The sequence below is a fragment of the Salvelinus sp. IW2-2015 genome, linkage group LG28, assembly GCF_002910315.2.
Source record: "Salvelinus sp. IW2-2015 linkage group LG28, ASM291031v2, whole genome shotgun sequence".
Lineage (NCBI taxonomy): Eukaryota > Metazoa > Chordata > Actinopteri > Salmoniformes > Salmonidae > Salvelinus > Salvelinus sp. IW2-2015.
The window spans coordinates 24,164,287-24,185,835 of record NC_036868.1 but is presented as its reverse complement, the minus strand read 5'-3'; the positions used below and the strand labels follow the sequence as shown (position 1 = coordinate 24,185,835).

The window sequence follows — 21,549 nt, the reverse complement described above, 5'->3', positions numbered from 1 at the left end:
TTGATGTTCCCCTAACAGGACTGAGCTGATAAACCTCAGTGTGGAAACAAACTATAGAACCAGCTTTTAGGTTACAAAATACAGTTGAAGTCAGACGTTTACATACACCTTAGCCAAATACATTTAAACTCAGTTTTTCACAATTCCTGACATTTAATCCTAGTACAAATTCCCTGTTTTAGGTCAGTTAGGATCACCACTTTATTTTAATGTGAAATGTCAGAATAATAGTGATTTATTTGTGACATGCTTCAAGAGGGCCACCATTGTTCCTGTTCCCAAGAAAGCTAAGGTAACTGAGCTAAACGACTACGCTCCGTAGCACTCACTTCCGTCATCATGAAGTGCTTTGAGAGACTAGTTAAGGACCATATCACCTCACCCTACCTGACACCCTAGACCCACTCCAATTTGCTTACCGACCCAATATGGTCCACAGACGACGCAACACCTGCGCAGCACACTGCCCTAACCCATCTGGACAAGAGGAATACCTATGTGAGAATGCTGTTCATCGACTACAGCTCAGCATTTAAACACATAGTACCCTCCAAACTCATCATCAAAGCTCGAGACCCTGGGTCTCGACCGCCCAGTGCAACTGGGTCCTGGACTTCCTGACGGGCGCCCCCAGGTGGTGAGGGTAGGTAAACAACATCTCCACCCGCTGATCCTCAACACTGGGGCCCCACAAGGGTGCATTCTGAGCCCTCTCCTGTACTCCCTGTTCACCGACTGCGTGGCCATGCACGCCTCCAACTCAATCATCAAGTTTGCGGACGACACTACAGTGGTAGGCTTGATTACCAACGACGACGAGACGGCCTACAGGGAGGTGAGGGCCCTCGGAGTGTGGTGTCAGGAAAATAACCTCACACTCAACGTCAAAAAAACAAAGGAGATGATTGTGGACTTCAGGAAACAGCAGAGGGAGCACCCCCCTATCCACATCGACGGGACAGTAGTGGAGAAGGTGGAGAAGTTGTTTTCATCTCCTCGGTGTACACATCACGGACAAACTGAATTGTCCACCCACACAGACAGCGTTGTGAAGAAGGCGCAGCAGCGCCTCTTCAACCTCAGGAGGCTGAAGAAATTTGGCTTGTCACAAAAGCACTCACAAACTTCTACAGATGCCACAATCGAGAGCATCCTGTCGGGCTGTATCACCGCCTGGTACGGCAACTGCTCCGCCCACAACCGTAAGGCTCTCCAGAGGGTAGTGAGGTCTGCACAACGCATCATGGGGGCAAACTACCTGCCCTCCAGGACACCTACACCACCCGATGTCACAGGAGGCCATAAAGATCATCAAGGACAACAACCACCCGAGCCACTGCCTGTTCACCCCGCTATCATCCAGAAGGCGAGGTCAGTACAGGTGCATCAAAGCAGGGACCGAGAGACTGAAAAACAGCTTCTATCTCAAGGCCATCAGACTGTTAAAGCCACACTAACTTTAGTGGCGCTGCCAACATACTCCAGCCACTTTAATAGTGGGATTGATGGAAATTATGTAAAAATTTATCACTAGCCACTTTAAACAATGCCACTTAATATGTTTACATACCCTACATTACTCATCTCATATGTATATGTATATACTGTACTCTATATCATCTACTGCATCTTGCCATCTTTATGTAATACATGTATCACTAGCAACTTTAAACTATGCCATTTTATGTTTATATACCCTACATTACTCATCTCATATGTATATACTGTCACTCTATACCATCTACTGCATTTTGCCTATGCCGTTCTGTACCATCACTCATTCATATATCTTTATGTACATAGTCTTTATCCCTTTACACTTGTGTGTATAAGGTAGTAGTTGTGGAATTGTTAGATTACTTGTTGGTTATTACTGCATTGTCGGAACTAGAAGCAAAGCATTTCGCTACACTCGCATTAACATCTGCTAACCATGTGTATGTGACATAAAATTTGATTTGATTTATTTCAGTGTTTATTTCTTTCATCACATTCCAGTGGGTCAGATTTACATACACTCAATTAGTATTTGGTAGCATTGCCTTTAAATTGTTAACTTGGGTCATTAACTTCAGGTAGCCTTCCAAAGCTTCCCACAATAAGTTGGGTGAATTTTGCCCATTCCTACTGACAGAGCTGGTGTAACTGAGTCAGGATTGTTAGGCTCCTTGCTTGTACACGCTTTTTCAGTTTTGCCCACAAATTTTCTATGGGATTGAGGTAAGGGCTTTGTGATGGCCACTCCAATACCTTGACTTTGTTGTCCTTAAGCCATTTTGCCACAACTTTGGAAGTATGCTTGGGGTCATTGTCCATTTGGAAGACCCATTTGCGACCAAGCTTTAACTTCCTGACTGATGTCTTGAGATGTTGCTTCAATATATCCACAATTTTCCTGCCTCATGATGCCATCTATTTTGTGAAGTGCACCAGTCCCTCTTGCAGCAAAGCACCCCCACATGATGCTGCCACCCCGTGCTTCATGGTTGGGATGGTATTCTTCGGCTTGCAAGCCTCCCCCTTTTTCCTCCAAACATAACGATGGTGATTATGGCAAACAGTTATATTTTTGTTTCATCAGACCAGAGGACATTTCTCCAAAAAGTACGATCTTTGTTCCCATGTGCAGTTCCAAACCAAATAGTCTGGCTTTTTTAATGCGGTTTTGGAGCAGTGGCTTCTTCCTTGCTGATTCGGCCTTTCAGGGTATGTCAATATGGGACTCGTTTTACTGTGGATATAGATACTTTTGTACCTGTTTCCTCCAGCATCTTCACAAGGTCCTTTGCTGTTGTTCTGGGATTGATTTGCACTTTTCGGACCAAAGTACGTTCATCTCTAGGAGACAGAACGCGTCTCATTCCTGAGCGGTATGACGGCTGCGTTTTCCTATGGTGTTTATACTTGCGTACTATTGTTTGTACAGATGAACGTGGTACCTTCAGGAGTTTGGAAATTGCTCCCAAGGATGAACCAGACTTCTGGAGGTCTATAAAAAAAAAAATCTGAGGTCTTGGCTGATTTGTTTTGATTTTCCCATGATGTCAAGCAATGAGGCACTGAGTTTGAAGGTAGGTTTTGAAATACATCCACAGGTAAACTTCCAATTGACTCAAATGATGTCAATTAGCCTATCAGAAGCTTCGAAAGCCATGACATAATTTTCTGGAATTTTCAAGCTGTTTAAAGTCAGTCAACTTAGTGTATGTAAACTTCTGACCCACTGGAATTGTGATACAGTGAATTATAAGTGAAATAATCTGTCTGTAAACAAGTGTTGGAAAAATGACTTGTCATTTTACAAAGTAGATGTCCTAACCGACTTGCCAAAACTATAGTTTGTTGACAAGAAATTTGTGGAGTGGTTGAAAAATGAGTTGTAATGACTCCAACCTAAGTGTATGTAMACTTCTGACTTCAACTGTATACTGAGAGAGCAGGTGGAGGGATAGGCCATATAGTCTCAAGTATTTCCCTTAGGCTAGATCATGTTACAGGCAGCGCACAGARATCCCTAAAGCAACAACCAGCTCCTCTGGCAACAAAATGATAAGCAATTGTTACAAGAACAGTAGACTGATGTAAACCAACTACAAAATACTTTACCCATTTCCTTAAAGAAATCCAAGAGTGCAACATAATCCAAATCAGGAATTTCCAGGACACTGCCCATTTGTGTTGTAAAATATTTAATTGATCAAATACATATCCTTTAAATGTAAAATATATTAAATATACAGTGTACTACATGAGCATTAGATAATACATGTATGTAAGCAGCAGGTGGAAATGTATTGATTGTCAGGAAGTAGGACCCTGTTCGAATACTTTAAAGTGTAACCTCCCTTACTTCTTTGACATGACTACTGAGTTGACAAATTAAACAAGACAAAAGCAAGGTACCCATCACATTACTTTCCCCTTATCTAATTAAACTGGATACCGGTAAGTGAACATCTTGAGGAAGAAAGAAAAGAGGAAGTGGATTATTGCGTTTGAGCGGACCTACAAATGCTTCAGTGAAAATAAGTGTGAAATACTGCATTTGAAAACGAAACATATACAGTGCCTTCAGAAAGTATTCATACCTCGACTTATTCCAAATTTTGTTACAGCCCGAATTAAAAATGTATTCGTTTTTTCCCCCTTAACCATCTACACACAATACCCCATAATGACAAAGTGAAAACATGTTTTTAGAAATTGCAAATGCATTGAATATGAAATACAGAAATCTCATTTACACAAGTATTCACACCCCTGAGTCAATACATCTTAGTATCATCTTTGCACACCTGGATTGGTCAATAATTGCACATTAATCTTTTTAAAATTCTTCCAGCTCTGTCAAGTTGGTTGTTGATCATTACTAGACAGCCATTTTCAAGTCTTGCCATAGATTTTCAAGACGATTTAAGTCAAAACTGTAAATAGGCTACACAGGAACATTCAATGTGGTCTTGGTAAGCAAATCCAGTGTATATTTGGCCTCGTGTTTTAGGTTACTGTCCGACTGAAAGGTGAATTTGCCTCCTAGTGTCTGTTGGAAAGCAGACTAAACCAGATTTTACTCTCGAATTTTGCATGTGCTTAGCTCTACTCTGTTTATTTGTTACCTTAAAACTCCCTAGTCCTTGATGATGACAAGCATACCCATAACATGATGCAGAGACCACCATGCTTGAAAATATGAAGAGTGGTACTCAGTGATTTGTTGTGCGTGCCCGAAACACAACATTTTGTAATCAGGATATTTCCTGGCCAGTTTTTGCAGTTTTACTTTAGTGCCTAATTGCAAACAGGATGCATGTTTTGTATTCTGTACAGGCTTCCTTTTCACCATGGCATTTAGGTTAGTATTGTGGAGTAACGACAATGTTGTTGATCCATCCTCAGTAGCTGAAGAAGAAGGACCCTGTATCTTTGTAGTGACTGGGTGTATTGATATACCATCCAACGTGTAATTAATAACTTCACCATACTCAAAGGAATATTCAATGTCTGTGTTGACATTTGTTTACCCATCATAGGTACCATTCTTTGCAAGGCATTGGAAAACCTTCCTGGCCATTGTGGTTGAAYCTGTGTTTGAAATTCACTGCTGGACTGAGGGACCTTACAGATAATTGTGTGTTAGAAGTACAGAGATGAGGTAGTCATTCAAMGATCATGTTAAACACTATTATTACACACAGTGAGTCAATGCAACTGAAKAAATGTTTTACTCCTGAATGTATTTAGGCTTACCATAACAAAGGGGTTGAATACTTATTGACTCAAGACATTTCAGCTTTAATTATTTTGTAAAAATGTCTAAAAACATAATTCCACTGACATTATGGGGTATGGTGTGTAATCCAGTGACACAAAATCTCAATTTAATCAATTTAAAATTCAGGCTGTAACAACAAAATGTAGAAAAAGTCAAGGGGTGTGGATACTTTCTGAAGGCACTGTACAGGCAGTGGGTTTTGGAGATATCATATGGGTGTTGGTTTGGCATCTYATATCCTAGTCACCTGAGTGCAGTTAAACCTTCAGCAGGTTCTATAGTATCTCACACACCTTCTTATAGGGCTTGTGGAAGGGACACTGGGGCTCAGCCACCACTTCAAATGCCAGATCCCAAATCAACCCTTAGCCCCTATCCCCCTAGGCTCTTGTGTAGATCTGAAATTACTGGACATGTAGCTTAGCGTTTAAGAGCGTTGGGCCAGTAACCGAAAGGCCGCTTGTTTGAATCCACGATTCAACTAGGTGAAAAATCTGTCAATRTGCCYTTGAGCAAGGCACTTCACTCTATTTTCTCCTGTAAGTCGCTGTGGATRAGAGTGTCTGCTAAATGACTCAAATGTATGTAACAACATTCTAGTAGCTCCACCTTGCCAGTGTCTTTGGAGAACTTACAAGGTGGAGCGTCCCCTATATGGCTTACAAGTATATCTAACCAATTTTCTCAGATCTACACAAGTGCAGGGTTAACGGGCCTAAACGAATACAGTCAACCTCTAGCTTTCTCTGGACTCGACACCGACCGACGGGTTTGTCTACTTGGATTCCTTTTCGGCATCCAGCAGTGCAGAGCGGATCCCCAGCTTCTGGAGCTCCTCTACCAGGTCTCCGTTCTGGTGCATCTGTAGGAAGATGTCACAGCCGCCCACAAACTCGCCGTTTAAGAARATCTGCGGGATTGTGGGCCAGTTGGAGAAGTCCTTCACTCCTGTAAGAAAGACACATAAAACAGAGTTCACATGTGTAACTATTACCAATATYCATCCAACACTTCCATTATGTTTAAAGTAGAGGTCGACCGATTAAATCGGCATGGCCTATTAATTAGGGCCGATTTCAAGTTTTCAGAACAAATCGGTATTTTTGGACTCCAATTATGGCCGATTACATTGCACTCCACGAGGAGACTGCGTGGCAGGCTGACCACCTGTTACACGAGTGCAGCAAGGAGCCAAGGTAAGTTGCTAGCTAGCATTAAACGTATCTTATTAAAAACAATCAATCTTAACATAATCACTAGTTAACTACACATGGTTGATGATATTACTAGTTTAACTAGCTTGTCCTGCGTTGCAATTATCAATGCGGTGCCTGTTAATTTATTATCGAATCACAGCCTACTTCGCCAAACGGGTGAGGATTTAACACGTGTAAAAAAATCACCGTCTTTGGACCAATGTACCTAACCATAAACATCAATGCCTTTCTTAAAATCAATACACAAGTATATTCTTTTAAACCTGCATATTTAGTTAAAAGAAATTCATGTTAGCAGACAATATTAACTATGGAAATTGTGTCACTTCTTTTGCGTTCTGTGCAAGCAGAGTCAGGGTATATGCAGCAGTTTGGGCCGCCTGGCTCGTTGCGAATTGTGTGAAGACCATTTCTTCATGAAAGACCGTAATTAATTTGCCAGAATTTTACATAATTATGACATAACATTGAAAGTTGTGCAATGTAACAGCAATATTTAGACCTATGGATGCCACCCGTTCGATAAAATATGGAACGGTTCCGTATTTCACTGAAAGAATAAATGTTTTGTTTTCGAAATGATAGGTCATTAATATGGTAAAATTTGGAAACTAAGGCTCATATTTGCGTGTTTATTATATTATAATTAAGTCTATGATTAGATATTTGATAGAGCAGTCTGACTGAGCGGTGGTAGGCAGCAGCAGGGTCGTAAGCATTCATTCAAACGGCACTTTCCTGCGTTTGCCAGCAGCTCTCCGCAATGCTTCAAGCACAGCGCTGTTTATGACTTCATGCCTATCAACTCCCGAGATTAGGCTGGCAATACTGTAGTGCCTATAAGAACATCCAATAGTCAAAGGTATATGAAATACATGTGGTATAGAAAGAAATAGTCCTATAATTCCTATAATAACTACAACCTAAAACTTCTTAACTGGGAATATGGAAGACTCATGTTAAAAGGAACCACCAGCTTTCATATGTTCTCATGCTTTTTTACATGGCACATATTGCACTTCTACTTTCTTCTCCAACACTGTGTTTTTGCAATATTTAAACCAAATTGAACATGTTTCATTATTTATTTGAGACTAAATACATTTTTATTTATGTATTATATTAAGTTAAAATAAAAGTGTTCATTCAGTATTGTTGTAATTGTCATTATTACAAATACATATATATTAAAAAATAAAAATTTGTCCGATTAATCGGTATCGGCTTTTTTTGGTCCTCCAATAATCGGTATCGGCTCTGAAAAATCAGAATCAGTCAACCTCTAGTTTAAAGTTTTAAATGTCACGTGCACAAGTACACCGAAATCCCTTTCTTTCTAAACCCAACAATGCCATAATCAATAATACTAAAAATAACATAAAAAAAGGTAGAACAAGAACACACGAGAAATAAAAATAAGAACACAAGAACCAAGTAAGCTATATACAGGGTCAGTTCTAATACAATATTTACAATGTGCAGGGATACTGGAGCAATGGAGGTAGATATTTATAGGGGTAAGGTGACTAGGCATCAGGATATGAGATAAACAGAGTAGCAGCCGCATATATGATGATTGTATGTGAGTGTGTGTGTGAGCGTGTGTAGAGTAAGTATAAATGTGTGTGCATGTTGTGTTTGAGCAAATGGAGTGTGTGTGTCGTTGTGTCAGTGTGCGCGCGAGTGTGTAGAGTTCTGTGTATGCATAGAGACAGTGCAAAAAAAGTGTCAACAGAGTCTGTGTAGCCATTTTGATAGCTATTTAGCAGTCTTGTGACTTGGKGATAGAAGCTGTTCAGGAGCCAATTGATGTCAGACTTGATGYACCGGTACCTCTTGCTGYGCGGAAGCAGAGAATTGTCTATTGGGTGGCTGGAGTCTAACGATTTCCCGGGCTTTCCTTTGACACCGCCTGATTTAGAGGTTCTGKATGGCAGGGGGCTTGGCCCCAGTGATGTACTGGGYTGTCCACACCACCCTTTGTAGGGCCATGCGATCGAGRGTGGTGCTGTTGCCATGCGAAGCTGTGATGCAGCCAGTCAAGATGCTCTCAATGGTGCAGCTGCAGAACTTTGAGGATTTGAGGGCCCATGCCAAACCTTTCATGCCTTATTCAYGACTGTGCACGTGTRTGGACTCCTTGGTCTTACTGACRTTGAGGGAGAGGTTGTGGTTGACGTGTGCCATAATCAGCCTTTTAAAGTACTTMATGATTACAGATGTCCGTGCTATAGGGTGGTAGTCATTGTGGCATGAAGCCTTAGTGTTCTTGGGAACAGGAATGATTGTGGTCAGCTTAAGACGTGGGGATTACAGAGATAAGGAGAGGTTGAAAATGACCGGAAATATGCCTGCCAGCTATTCTGCACATGCTCTGAAAACACACCCTGGAATACCGTCCGGCCCCACGGCCCTGAGTGTTGACATGATTTAAGACCCTACTCACGACGGCCTCAGAGTGAGAACAGCCTCTAGGTAGGTGGTGGCCTTTACGCACTTCACGGTGTTATTGTCGAAGCATGAATAAAATGCATTCAGTTCGTCTGGTAGAGGTATCGCTGGGCAGATCACAGCTGGGTCTTTCTTTGTAATCCGTAATAGACTGTAGATCTGCCACATGCGTCAGGTATCAGAGCCTTTATTCCTAGATTGTCCTTTACCTTGTTTGATGACTCTGCGGAGGTCATAGCGGGACGTCTAGCGGGACGTTGTCTGCGATAGTCCTGTGTGTGGTRGCTCTGTCCTTTATCTTAGCGACAACCTGTGTTAATCCAGGGCTTTTGATTGGGGAAGCAGCGAACCTTCACTGTGGGGACGTCGCGGATGCATTTCCTAACAAAGCTAGGGACGAGGTGGTTAGTTCGTCGATGTTATCGGCAGAGTCTCTGAACATATTCCAATCAGCGCTAGCGTAATGTCTAATTCTGATGACCATTTCTCGACAAAGCGAATCACGGGTACTTCCTGTTTGAGGGTCTGCTTGTAAAAAAGGAAGCAGGAGTACAGAGTCATGATCTGATTTGCCGATATGGAGGACCTTGTATGCTTACTTGTGGCTAGAGTAACAGTGGACTTTATCGACCCTATTGGCAAAKGAGACCTGTTAATGGAAATTGGGAATCAAGCGTCTTAATGATGCATAATTAAAATTACTAGCAACAAGGAAGGCAGCCTGGCGGAAGTGGATGTTCTGTTTRAATTAGATGACGTGTCGAGCGTAGATGACAGTGAGAAGAATTGGATWACAGTGGTGAATGCAAAAGGAGATGGTAGTGGAAACTAGTAAATCCAAACCTAGTTCTAAGTCTTTTTGGTTGGAATAAGGGTTTTTGATTGATATTGTTACCTGGGAGATCCATTTGAAGTCACTATTAAAATTGTAGATGTGTTGGATAAGGTGGCCTCGATGAGAATAACAAGAAGTGGGCTTATTTACTTTTTTCCCCGCATTTCTATGGAACAGAAGGAGCGCGCTTTGTGCATCAAGAAGACGTCGGATTGGAATGTATCCTGTGTGGCTCTTCGAATCAGGGCGCCTATCAAAGGTGTTATGTCTGGGGTGGCGCTAGAAGTAAATGCAAAGTATATACGTGAAGAGTGGGATCAAGTGGTTGGTGCACAATGACTGACCCACATGGTAGACGGAGTGCGGAAGCCCACTCCATCCATTCCATTGTTTCTCCCTTATGTGTATTTGGGTTATATGAGATTCCCTTTGAGTGCCTTCGTGCCCAAACCCATGCAGTGACAMAYGTAAATTATTTGGTCATGTGTATGTAGACAGGAGGAAAATTATATGCCAGCTGAGCCTAAATGCTGCAATTGTGGTGGTGAACATGCACCTGCATTTCTGAAGTGTCCTGTTAGGGTGAAGGAGACAAGAATAAGGTCTGTCCAGAATGTCTCCTATCCGGAGGCATTGAGAAGAGTAGAAGAAAGGCGTGAAGTTGAAGAAGCAATGGTAGTAAGAATAGAGACAAGATGGTTCCTGACATGCTGCATGTTACAGTGGACTTTGTTTGCGTTTATTACTTTGGTTATCAACTGCACAGCGCAAACGGAGGGGGAAACAGAGAAAATAGACATCATTGTGAGTGCRGCTGAGCRTTTTTTGGGACTCAGGGACTTTGCTGCAGAGGCATTACAAGGAATCCTGTCGATGAATGCTCGGTCCTCACAGGCAGCTTGAGTAAGGATGTGATTTGAATGTGACTGAAGGAGTGGGATGGTTGTTAGATTTTTGTATTATCTCAACCCCCCTTCCCGCAATGGAGTATATTATTTTTAGTTGTTTCAATATCCCATACAATAGGTGGAGGCAATACACCAATAGGTGTAGTCTGGCATAAAACTTTAAAGAAAGTAGCTAGCCTCCGGGTGCAAGTTTTGCTACTTATTATTAGCCTTGTACAGTTTGTTAAGTCCCAGCTTGTTATTTGTCATGTCCTGAGGTGTAATGTATATAACTGTCATGATAACAGCTGAAAACTCCCTCGGTAGGTAGAAGGGTCGGCATTTGACCATCAGGTACACCAAGATGGGTGAACAATGGGTCAAGACTTACACTGCTCTCGAGTCAACACACCATTTGTTGTTGATGAAACGGCAAACCCTTCCCCATGGGGTTTATGTTGTTTCAGAAAAGCAGAGAATATTGCAGTTACGAGAGTCCTTTTGGTGGCAAATCCGCGATCGGAGGTCATCCATCTTATTATCAAGTGATTGGCCAATAAAATGGAGGGAGGAGGTGGCCGGTTTTGCCTTAACCTCGAAGGGACTCCTCCTCTCTTGCCTCTAACGCTGGCGTTTCCTCTTGGATACCCCGAAAATTGGGTCGGAATTACAGAAAGAGTCGAAGTAAGACTTGAGTTAAGTAACAGCCGATCTGATGTTCAAAAGTTATTGTCGKTTATAAGAAATGATAGCAGATACATTGCGTGAAAATAAAGTATCAATAAATGGCAAAATAATCACAAAATAGCAAAGTTGGGTCGGAGCTCGCAAAACGGCTGCTTTACAGTACGGCACCATCTTAACACGGAACCCAAACCGGCTGCGCGTGTGTGCCATCGTGCATTCATTTATTTTGTCCACCTACACCAAACGCGATCACAACATGCAGGTTAAAATATCAAAACAAACTCTGAACCAATTACATTAATTTGGGAACAGGTTGAAAAGCATTAAACATTTATGGCAATTTAGCTAGTTAGCTTGCACTTGCTAGCTAATTTGTTCTATTTAGCTAGCTTGCTGTTGCTAGCTAATTTGTCCTGGGATATAAACATTGAGTTGTTATTTTACCTGAAATGCACAAGGTCCTCTACTCCGACAATTAATCCACACACAAAAACGGTCAACCGAATCATTTCCAGTCATCTCTCCTCCTTCCATGCTTTTTCATCTTTGAACTTATATGGTAATTGGCATCTAAACTTTCATAGTATTACTACACCGACCAGCAACAGAGTTCGTCTTTCAATCACCCACGTGGGTATAACCAATGAGGAGATGGCACATGGGTACCTGCTTCTATAAACCAATGAGGAGATGGGAGAGGCAGGACTTGCAGTGCGATCTGCTTCAGAAATAGAAAGGACTTCTATTTTAGCACTTGGCAATGCAGACACTCGTTGACGCGCATGCAGTGTGGGTGCAATAATAGAATAACATAGATTTCTACATTTATTTTGCAACGCGAGCAGTGTGGTCAGCCTATTAGTATTATGTCCCAATTTCAGCAGTGTGCCGGGTGTTGCAAGATGAATCTACCACAACTGACACGCTTATGTTGGAATTAGGCATTTCCCTATGTTCAGGCTGCTACACAATGTCTCTCCTAGACCCATTGAATAGCAACAGCCATGGTAAAAATGAAGGATACTACCTAGTCACAGAAAAGGCTAATACAAGCCTAATAAATGTCAGCGCATAAGTMGTCTTAACGTTGACATGAACCACGCCCTCTTTGTCCTGCTGCAGAACACAGATAAAACTTTGAACCTACTATACCATTTTAAAAGGCGCACAACTACTTTTGGACAGGGTGATTGATGTACCATACATACAGCCAGCCACATTGAGATGAGTAATTTTACTGAAACAATTTCTATTAAACATTTCAAATATATCAAGGCGAGATAAAAAAAAAAGTGGGCTAATACTCTAGTATAGGAAGTAAAAAGTGACTGTCGCTATAGCTTACGTTATAGCTGTAACGGTAGCTAGCTGTACTGACCTTGTCTGAGATCCTGGTCATCCAACACGTTATATGCAGCATATTCATTCACACCATGCATCCTCAAGATCTGAACCACGGCATTACTGAAGCCACACAACGGCTGGGCAGGCGTCCCTTTCATAAACACCACCACCTTGTCTTTTTTCACCATAWCGCCAAGATCTTTCTGTAAGGGCGCCGAACACATGAGCCGGGCCGAAGACTTCAATGTTGGCAACAACACATTTTGTCCATAAACTTGCCTCGGTGGATAGACCGAAGAACTCAACCGAAAACAGCGAACAGTTGACCGAATTAGGTTGTTCATGGTTTTCGTTAGACTTTAGCAAAATATTGTGTTAAATTACAGACAGCAACACAGTTTAGCCAAAGACAGTACAAAGTCTATGTTTTTTTTTTGTTCAGTTCAGACGCAAATATCAACCTCGATATGTCAAGATGGAAGCAACTACATCTGAAGGTTGATTGGACAGCATAAATTCCGGCACGTTTGCCATTGGTTCACGTAAACGGCAATAACAATCGTTACACAAGCGTGGGTGAAGAAATAACTTACGAAAACATTTTATTTAATAATAATTATAGTTCTAGATAATATATATATATATATATATATATATTTAACAGAATCGTCTGACAATTTGTAATTCTTAAAGGTTTTAACGTAATATGTGAAAATAAGCTTCCGGTTATACGACGTCATTAGTGGCTTCCGCTTCCGGTAAGAACAGAACAGTTTAAACGAAGATTGTAGAGAGAGACCATGCATACATTCGACACAGGTTTGTACAATTGTATGAGTAGCGCTATACTAATTGTATTGCTATGAAAACGGTGTTTTATATCTTTTCACAACACAAGTTGATGGGAAATGTTGGGGTTTGTTTGTGTGTGAGTAGGTAACTAGTTATATGTAAGTATTGGGGCGCCGATTCTGTTGCATAAAATGTCATAATCCGAAGTAAACGGAACGGGGAGGGAACTACCTACCTGAATATTAGTTAGGACTAATACTTACACCCCAGGGCCTGTGGCTGTGTCTTGCTGGTCGTGTAACATGCTAAAGATGCACAGCCATTTGCAACCTTGTGATATACTCTTGCAAGGACAATTGCTTGTGGCGAAACAAGGTTGCATAGAGTAAAATAAGGAAGCGAAGGCGTGATTTCTGGAGGTTCAGGAGTTTCACGTGCGATGTTCCTTGGACAGATTCTCTACGGAGAACCCTGCTTTCCACGGCGGTGACGGAACCACATGTACCCTCACCTTTCTTGAAGCAGGAAGAAAAAGCCACGTGCGGTAACCAGACATTGTTTGCAAGGGGAAGATTTTCCTGTCATGCACTGTCGAGTTKCCACATCCTATCACTAGTATCTGTAAAGTTGGGATCCAGTCTTTGGCCCTCACCAGCTGTTGGCTGACCCAGCTTTGGAATTCAATGACCTTTGTCCTACTTTTTAAAAACCCTGCTCTCTCTCTCTGTATGTGTGTAGATCATGATGGGTTTCAGAGCGATCTCTCCTGTCCCCCTTTAGGGATCCCTCACAGTGAAGCATGAGGATCAGAGTACAGCTGGACTGTGGAAGTCTTTCTCCTACCCAGTCAACAGAGAACACGTTCACACACATCTATGGAAAGGTTTTCCCATACTTCTGTGATCTGGATGAAGACACAAACCACCCTCTGAAGCTGCTACCAGACTATGTCTCTGTAGGTGTGGAACCTTTTCTTTTTCAATAGTTACCTCCAGAATTGACTTCAGTTTACTTTTTTGTACATTTTCTGAGGCCATCTGAAATCGTCAAGTGTCTAATTTTATATGCAGAACTTGTGCAGCCACATACTGTAGTTTTAGGTTCCTCAGCTGTTAATCCAGATCAGAACTGTTTCTGTTCAGATAAACGTTTGCTAATTTCCCTTCAGCCTATTGCATTGTGTTTCTGATTAACATAAGTTTGAGATTTTCAACAAACAAGAGGCAGGGTCTATATATCTGCATGTAAACTCCACCATTTGTTTCTTGTATAGATAGTCTACTACAAGTTTGAATGCATGACCAAAAGTATGTGGACACATGCTCGTCAAACAGCTTATTAGTCCCCTCCTTGCTGCTTTAACAGCCTCCGCTCTTCTAGGAAGGCTTTCCACTAGATGTTGAAACATTTCTGCAGGGACTTGCTTCCATTCAGCCACAAGAGCATTCGTGAGGTCAGGCTCTGTTGGGCGATTAGGCCTGGCTTGCCGTCAGCGTTCCAATTCATACCAAAGGTGTTCGACGGGGTTACGGTAAGGGCTCTGTGCAGGCCAGTCAAGTTCTTCCACACTGATCTTGACAAACAATTTCTGTATGGACCTCGCCTTGTGCATAGGGGCATTGTCATTCTGAAATAGGAAAGGGCCTAACCCCCAACTTACCAGAAAGTTGGAAGCACAGAATCGTCTAGAATGTCAACATTGTATGCAGTAGCGTTACGATTTCCCTTCACTAGAATTAAGGGGTCTAGCCCAAACACGTAAAACAACCACAAACCATTATTCCTCCTCCACCAAACTTTACAGTTGGCACTGCGCATTGGGGCATGTGGTGTTTTCCTGGCATCCGCCAAATGCAGACTTGTCTGTTGGACTGACATGGTGAAGCGTGATTCAGCACTCCAGAAAACGYATTTCCCCTGCTCCAGWGTCCAATGGTGGCGAGCTTTACACCACTCCAGCCGACGCTTGGTATTTCGCATGGTGATCTTGGGCTGCTCGGCCATGGAAACCCATTTCATGAAGCTCCCGACTAACAGTTCTTCTGCAGATGTTGCGTCCAGAGAGAGTTTGGTAGTGAGTGTTGCAACCGAAGACAGACTATATCATTTTACGCTCTTGAGCTGTTGTAGCTCCTAGACATTTCCACTTCACAATAACAGCACTTACAGTTGACTGGGGCAGCTCTTGCAGGGCAGACATTTTATGAACTGACTTGTTGGATAAGTGGCATCCTATGACGGTGCCACGTTGAAAGTAACTGAGCTCTTCAGTGAGGCTATTCTATTGCCAATATTTGTCTATGGAGATTGCCTGGCTGTGTGCTCGATTTTTATAAATATTTTTTTTTATATACCTGACAGCAATGGGTGTGGCTGAAATAGCCGAATCCACAAATTTGAAGGGGTGTCCACATACTTTTGTGTGTGTAGATAGATATTGTATATGACAGGCCTACATTACCAGGTTCAGGTTAATTGTGATTACGCCCTAGAAGGGGTTATAACGTAGAGGAGTTCTACTGTGTTCAGGTCAGATTCTCTGTTTGACACGACACAACTTGTTTTTTTTACTGGTGTGGAACTAAATAACACGTTATTTCACCACTTTGTTAGACATTGTTAGTTCTGTCCAGCCTGAACATATATAACGGCAATGTAAAATGTGGATATTCATCACGTTAGGGTCTGACATCTCCAAGCGTCCTGATGGCAAGGCAGACGAATGCACATCTCTTTGAAACCAAAKAATCTATTGGAGAAATAAGTGATCGACGACTGAATGTGCTTCAAGCTAATTTGAATAATTTAATAGACCTCTCCTTGTTGATTCCCAAATCTTTTTCCTCAAACAATCAGTTTCCTATCAGTCCTTGGCTTGATGAAATCTATCAGATATTTTTTTTTATCGGATGGTGTTGAAAGAGAAACAATCGCATTCAATAAAGTCAAACTTTCTCAATTGAGATTGTATTTTAATATACTGTGTTATGGATATGCATTCACATTTGTCCTTATTTCATATTTTTGTGCGTTGCACCATCACCTGTGGGGCTTGCCTGTCCTTTCCTACTCTGCACCCTTTACGGCACGGTCGTGTTCAAAACATCACATATGAAAACAATGCACGTTTTTATTTCAGTGTGAACTTTCTCTGCGATAATGCCAGCAGAATGGCACATCATCAAACATATCTCTCGGGTGACGGGGAAGCTATCCAGAAGACTTTCACCAGGCAGCTAAATATGCACTTGGACAGGGTTGAAGTTGAGGCACACCCTCTGAAACTACACTAACCAACTGTCTAGTCCTCTTCAGTTGTAGTCCTGACATTTTATATTTGACATTGATGAGCTGAGGAGTGTGTCACTCAGGACCACTGTAGTGGGAAAAAATTGATATCAGACGTGGATCAAAAAAACATTTATATATATTTTTTCTCCCGGTGTGCCCTTTATCTGGAAATGGAGGACCTGTTCACAGACATTCAGGGTCCTCATGGCTTTACTGGAGGAACTGACAGGGTGTAAACTGGTAAGGATCCATCAGCCCTACTGTGTTGGTGGTCTAATATTGGCCATGTTTCACTGGAGGTGTTCTGATATAGGCCTACTGTACATTGTTTTGTTGTTACAGTAGCCTATGTTGTTGTGCATTCCCCACAGTAAACAAATGGTCTATCCCTTATTTATTGTGGTGCAGTGGCCTGTCCTTCCTGGCTCTGGTTAAGTCGATAAAGGCCTAGTGGACATGAGACACACTGTTCAGGGAGAATGTAGAGGAAGCCTTCAGGATAGCACGGCATGGCCTGGGGGATCCCACCACTACTGGAGCCTGACGATAAGACTGACACCGTACAGAGTGAACTCCCTTCTTGTTAATACACAGTGGAAACCAAGCATCTAGATGAACCCAGTGGCTCTTGCTGCACAACAATGTACTGTATATCATCAGTAGACACAAGTCTCTGCTTAGTAATATCTTGTTTCTTTTTGCTAATAGAGTAGTCGATAACCTGTCCCAGTTCCTAGAACACAACCCTGGACTGGATGAATGTCATGTCTAATTGTTCCACACTACGCTATTCTTTCAAATGTTGCTTTACCAACAAGCATTTACATGTATAGGGCAATATTCTTTACAAGCCTTTGACAAGACAGTGGCTCTTAATAAAATACAATAATAAGGGCTTCTTTCAATTATTATATTTGTTTTTCAATAGGACAGTGCATCTGACTTTGACATGAGCTTAATCCTGTTCAGAGACAATACTAACCAACACCAGAGACCTTCAACCCAGCAGAGAGCACTGTCCCCAACCCTGACCAGACCTCTGATTCCACCAGATGCCCAGACCTGGATTCTGTCTCTGGTTTGGGAGAGGACCAGGGAGCAACTGCCATGGATGATGACGACCTCCAGCCCTGTAGTGGAGACCCAGATAACCCCCTCCCCTGGCTGAACACATTTTGTCTGCCCAATCCAGTATCCATTATGACTCTCTCTCACAACATGGCCCTCAAAGCACCATAGGGGAGATTGGAATCAGTGTATCAGGAGTACTATGATTCCCAGGGGGTCAAATGCCCCATTGGGTCCGAGTAAAGATACTTGGAGCTCTGTGAGTGACACTGAGTCAAATGGCTTGCTAAATCTCAATCTACACTCTGCTGACAAGGACGTGTGGATCTGGATGGAGAAGACCGCTGAGGAGCACACGTACAGCGAGCTCTGTGTGGACGAGGACAACTTCTCCCAGAGAAAGGTGTCGACACACTGTCTCAGACGAGGACGCGTATAGCTACGTTCTGGACCTGAACAAGGAAGCTCTATGGAGTAATATCGGGGTTAGAGCCAACAGCGAGTGGCTTGGAGTCAAACCCCCGGTTGGTATTAGATCTGAATGTAACAGAGGTGATAGACAGTGAAGCTGAATGTGAGCCACAGCGTATAGAGATGTCAGTCACCCTGAGGAATGGTGCTGTTGAGAAAGGAGAGGGAGCCCAGTCTAAAGACCAGAACACTGCTGTATTCAGGAGAGCATTAACAATGAAGTGGCAAACAGGAATATTTAAAGGAAGAAGTGAGTGGAGAAGAGACCTTTTGAAGAGGTGGTAAAGGAGAAGGAGGAGGATATTGGAGAAGATGGTGACAAACAACAGCAGGAAACACAGTTCCTGAGCAACAGGAAAGAGATGGAGAAATAGATGGACGACAGAGCGATGGCAGAGGTTGGAGAGTGGTTGTGGAGGAAGAGGTGAGTGCTGAAGGAGGAGAAAGAAGAGGATACAGCTTTGAGGGAGGAGGAACACGAAAACAGTGAAGAGGAAAAAGTGGAGTGAAGAGGATGATTATCTCAGGGAAGAAATTGTACAGGACAGTGACAAGTTGCATGACTGTGTAAAATAAGAAATGAGTGTAGAAGAGGAGGAAAATAAAGAACTTAGAGTTAGAGAAGAGCTCTGAAGAGGTGGGATCGGAATGGGAGGAGGCTGGACAGGGCAGTAACCAGGAGCAGCGGGRGGGAAAGCACACAGTCCCTAAGCAGGAGAGGCTAGATGTCACAAAAGACAGAGGAGAAATGGCTAGACATAGATAAGATGGCAGAGGTTGGAGGAAGATGTGAATGCAGAGGATGGCTTTGGAGAATAGATGGAGAAAGGAGAGGTTGTGAAGGAAGATTATTTTACTTTTATTTAACCAGGCAAGTCTGTTAAGAACAAATTCTTATTTACAATGACTGCCTACCCCAGACGACGCTGAGCCAATTGTGCGCCGCCCTATGGKACTCCAAATCACGTCCGGATGTCATTCAGCCTGGATTTGAACCAGGGACAGCCTCTTGCACTGAGATGCAGTGCCTTATGTTCATTCATACAGTGAATATTCYCTACTCTGAACATTACACCGACACTGCAATTGTCTCAAGGAATTGCCTTCAGTTAACTCGAGGTAAATTCAATGCTCTGGTTGTCACCAGGTTTCAATCATTTATGTTGGCTGTTTCTCTGGTCTTTCAGTGATGGTGTTATTTCTAGGAATGTAGCGCCCCCTTGTGGTGTGATGTCAGAGCTGGAGCTGCTGCTGGTTCTGTGGATTCTTTACTGTCTCTTCATCCTCGCCATCTGTACTTCTGTTCAACAGACACCTCAGACTCAATTAAATCATGGTTACACTTGTGAATATAATTTTGACAAAGTTACCAGTTTAAGGTACATGCCTATGAACTCAACAAATTGAGAGCGCTGTCAGTTCAGGACCTCGTTTAGGGATGCAGGATGTCTGGGTTGTCTTTCTCTAATCTAGACCTCTTAATAAARTGAGTTCAACAAAGCAACCGCAGTCCAACCGAACTAAGTTAATTACACTAGTGTATTCTCAGCCACAAGATGGCAACATAAGGCCAGGTAAGTCGTGTCTCTCAGATTAGTTCCAGTGCTGTAAGCCTGGTAACAAACTGACTGCCAGGTAGTTAATTAGCATGGGTCTCATTGTGAGTTCAAGCAAGCAGTGATTAATAAGCACATTGACATTTCAACAGACGTACAAGTATTAACAAGCTGCAAACACGTTCAAATAATGAGCTGAACATTGGGGGTTAATTAAAAAGAAAACGTTGATCATATTTGATGTGTAATTTTGATTATTACATTACATTTATCTTCTGTGAACATAAGCATACCTTGAATGTGTGTATGTGTGTGCATATATATATAAATATATTTGAAAAAGAATGGGTGTGTGCTCCATTGTCCACAGTCAAAATACAGTAAATGGTTAATGACAGATGTTGTTCATACTTTGGATTAACACATTTATTTGGCTGGGAGTTTGTGTATGAAGTCAGTGCAGCAGAGGGTCTACCACTGAAGGGAATGTTACATAAAACAAAGTTTWAAAAAAGTTTCTCAGCTCATCTCTGAGTGTAAACAGCAAACACACAGCAGGCAGCGATGAGAAGGGGCCAGGGGCCATCTGGGGACTGAGTGTCTCTCTGCTACCCACTCACCATGTGTTAATGTTAAGTGTTAATAATGAACGGCATAACATGGCTTACAGTGCTATCTGGGCTCTTAGGCATACTATTCAGTGCCTTGGCAGCACTGCTAGAGAACCCACCCAGAGGACCGCCAGGGGAGGAGAGGAGGGCCAGGGCCCCCAGCAGCAGCAGCTGGACACAATGTTGCCCTGGCCTTCAGCCCCGACCATGACCTTGCCAGCAGCCGGCTGGGCCACAGGCCTCCTATTTTCYCCCCTGGGCCTGGTCTCGGCCCTGGGTCTTCTCTCCAGGGTCTCTGGCCYTGGCACTTTCACCTGGACCGAGCTGCTCACAACCTTGGGGTTGGGGCATGCGAGCGGGGAGAGGCTATGCTGTCTGCCCTCACACCGCTGGAGGAAGGTGGGTGGGGTGGGTCTCAGCTGACGGTGTGGAGTGGCCTGCACGTGGACGGGAAGCCAAAGCCAGACTACCAGAAGTTACTCAAGAATCTTATTGCCCAACACCAGAAGGCCATGGCCAGCGTAAACAACAACACAGCACTGGAGACACTGGTCAGAGACCTGAAGCTCAGTCACGGTGGCTCGGACAAACTCATTCTGATGAACCTTATACATTTTAAAGGTACAATGTTCTCTTTTTAGAAAAATATATAATTACTAGTTCTCTGATGCAAATTAAAGGAATATAGTTGTTTAACTCAGTAGTTAATTATTCTCTTTGTCAAATTAGTTCTGAGCACAGTATATCATGTAGTCTTTATCTTTAGTGTAGACCAGTGGTTCCCAACCTTTTTTGGTTACCGTACCACCAACTGAATTTTGCTCTGCCCAGAGTATCCCTGAAATACCCTCTTGTGCATTTTACCAGTAACCTTATGGACTCACRAGTTTTCAAGTATCCACTGTGGATAGGCCCATGTACCCCCAGGGGTCCTAGTACCCCTGGTTGGGAACCACTGGTGTGGCCTACAGTATACAACATAAACCTATCATTATATTATGAAAGTACTATGTTTGTAATTGAATGACAGGGTAGGAAAGTGTCATCTATAGTGCATTTGATATTTG

The 21,549-nt window shown here is 42.6% G+C and overlaps 1 protein-coding gene, 1 long non-coding RNA gene and 1 other non-coding gene across 3 annotated transcripts; 2 read left to right on the top strand and 1 right to left on the bottom strand.

Moving 5' to 3' along the window:
- Positions 1-4,349: 4,349 nt before the first annotated feature.
- Positions 4,350-13,173, bottom strand: LOC111954538 (glutaredoxin-related protein 5, mitochondrial). The gene is made up of 2 exons (XM_023974339.2): positions 12,728-13,173; positions 4,350-6,220 (listed from the first exon to the last, which is right to left on the bottom strand). Exons 1-2 carry the CDS (start codon positions 13,035-13,037, stop codon positions 6,048-6,050), a joined length of 483 nt encoding a protein of 160 aa, XP_023830107.1. The 5' UTR covers positions 13,038-13,173; the 3' UTR covers positions 4,350-6,047.
- A 206-nt stretch (positions 13,174-13,379) lies between these two features.
- Positions 13,380-16,461, top strand: LOC111954074 (uncharacterized). The gene is made up of 2 exons (XR_002875946.2): positions 13,380-13,512; positions 14,224-16,461. It is a non-coding gene; the product is annotated as an uncharacterized lncRNA (long non-coding RNA).
- Positions 13,806-14,092, top strand: LOC111954679 (small Cajal body-specific RNA 13). Its single transcript, XR_002876019.1, has one exon. It is a non-coding gene; the product is annotated as a small Cajal body-specific RNA 13 (non-coding RNA).
- Positions 16,462-21,549: the final 5,088 nt, after the last annotated feature.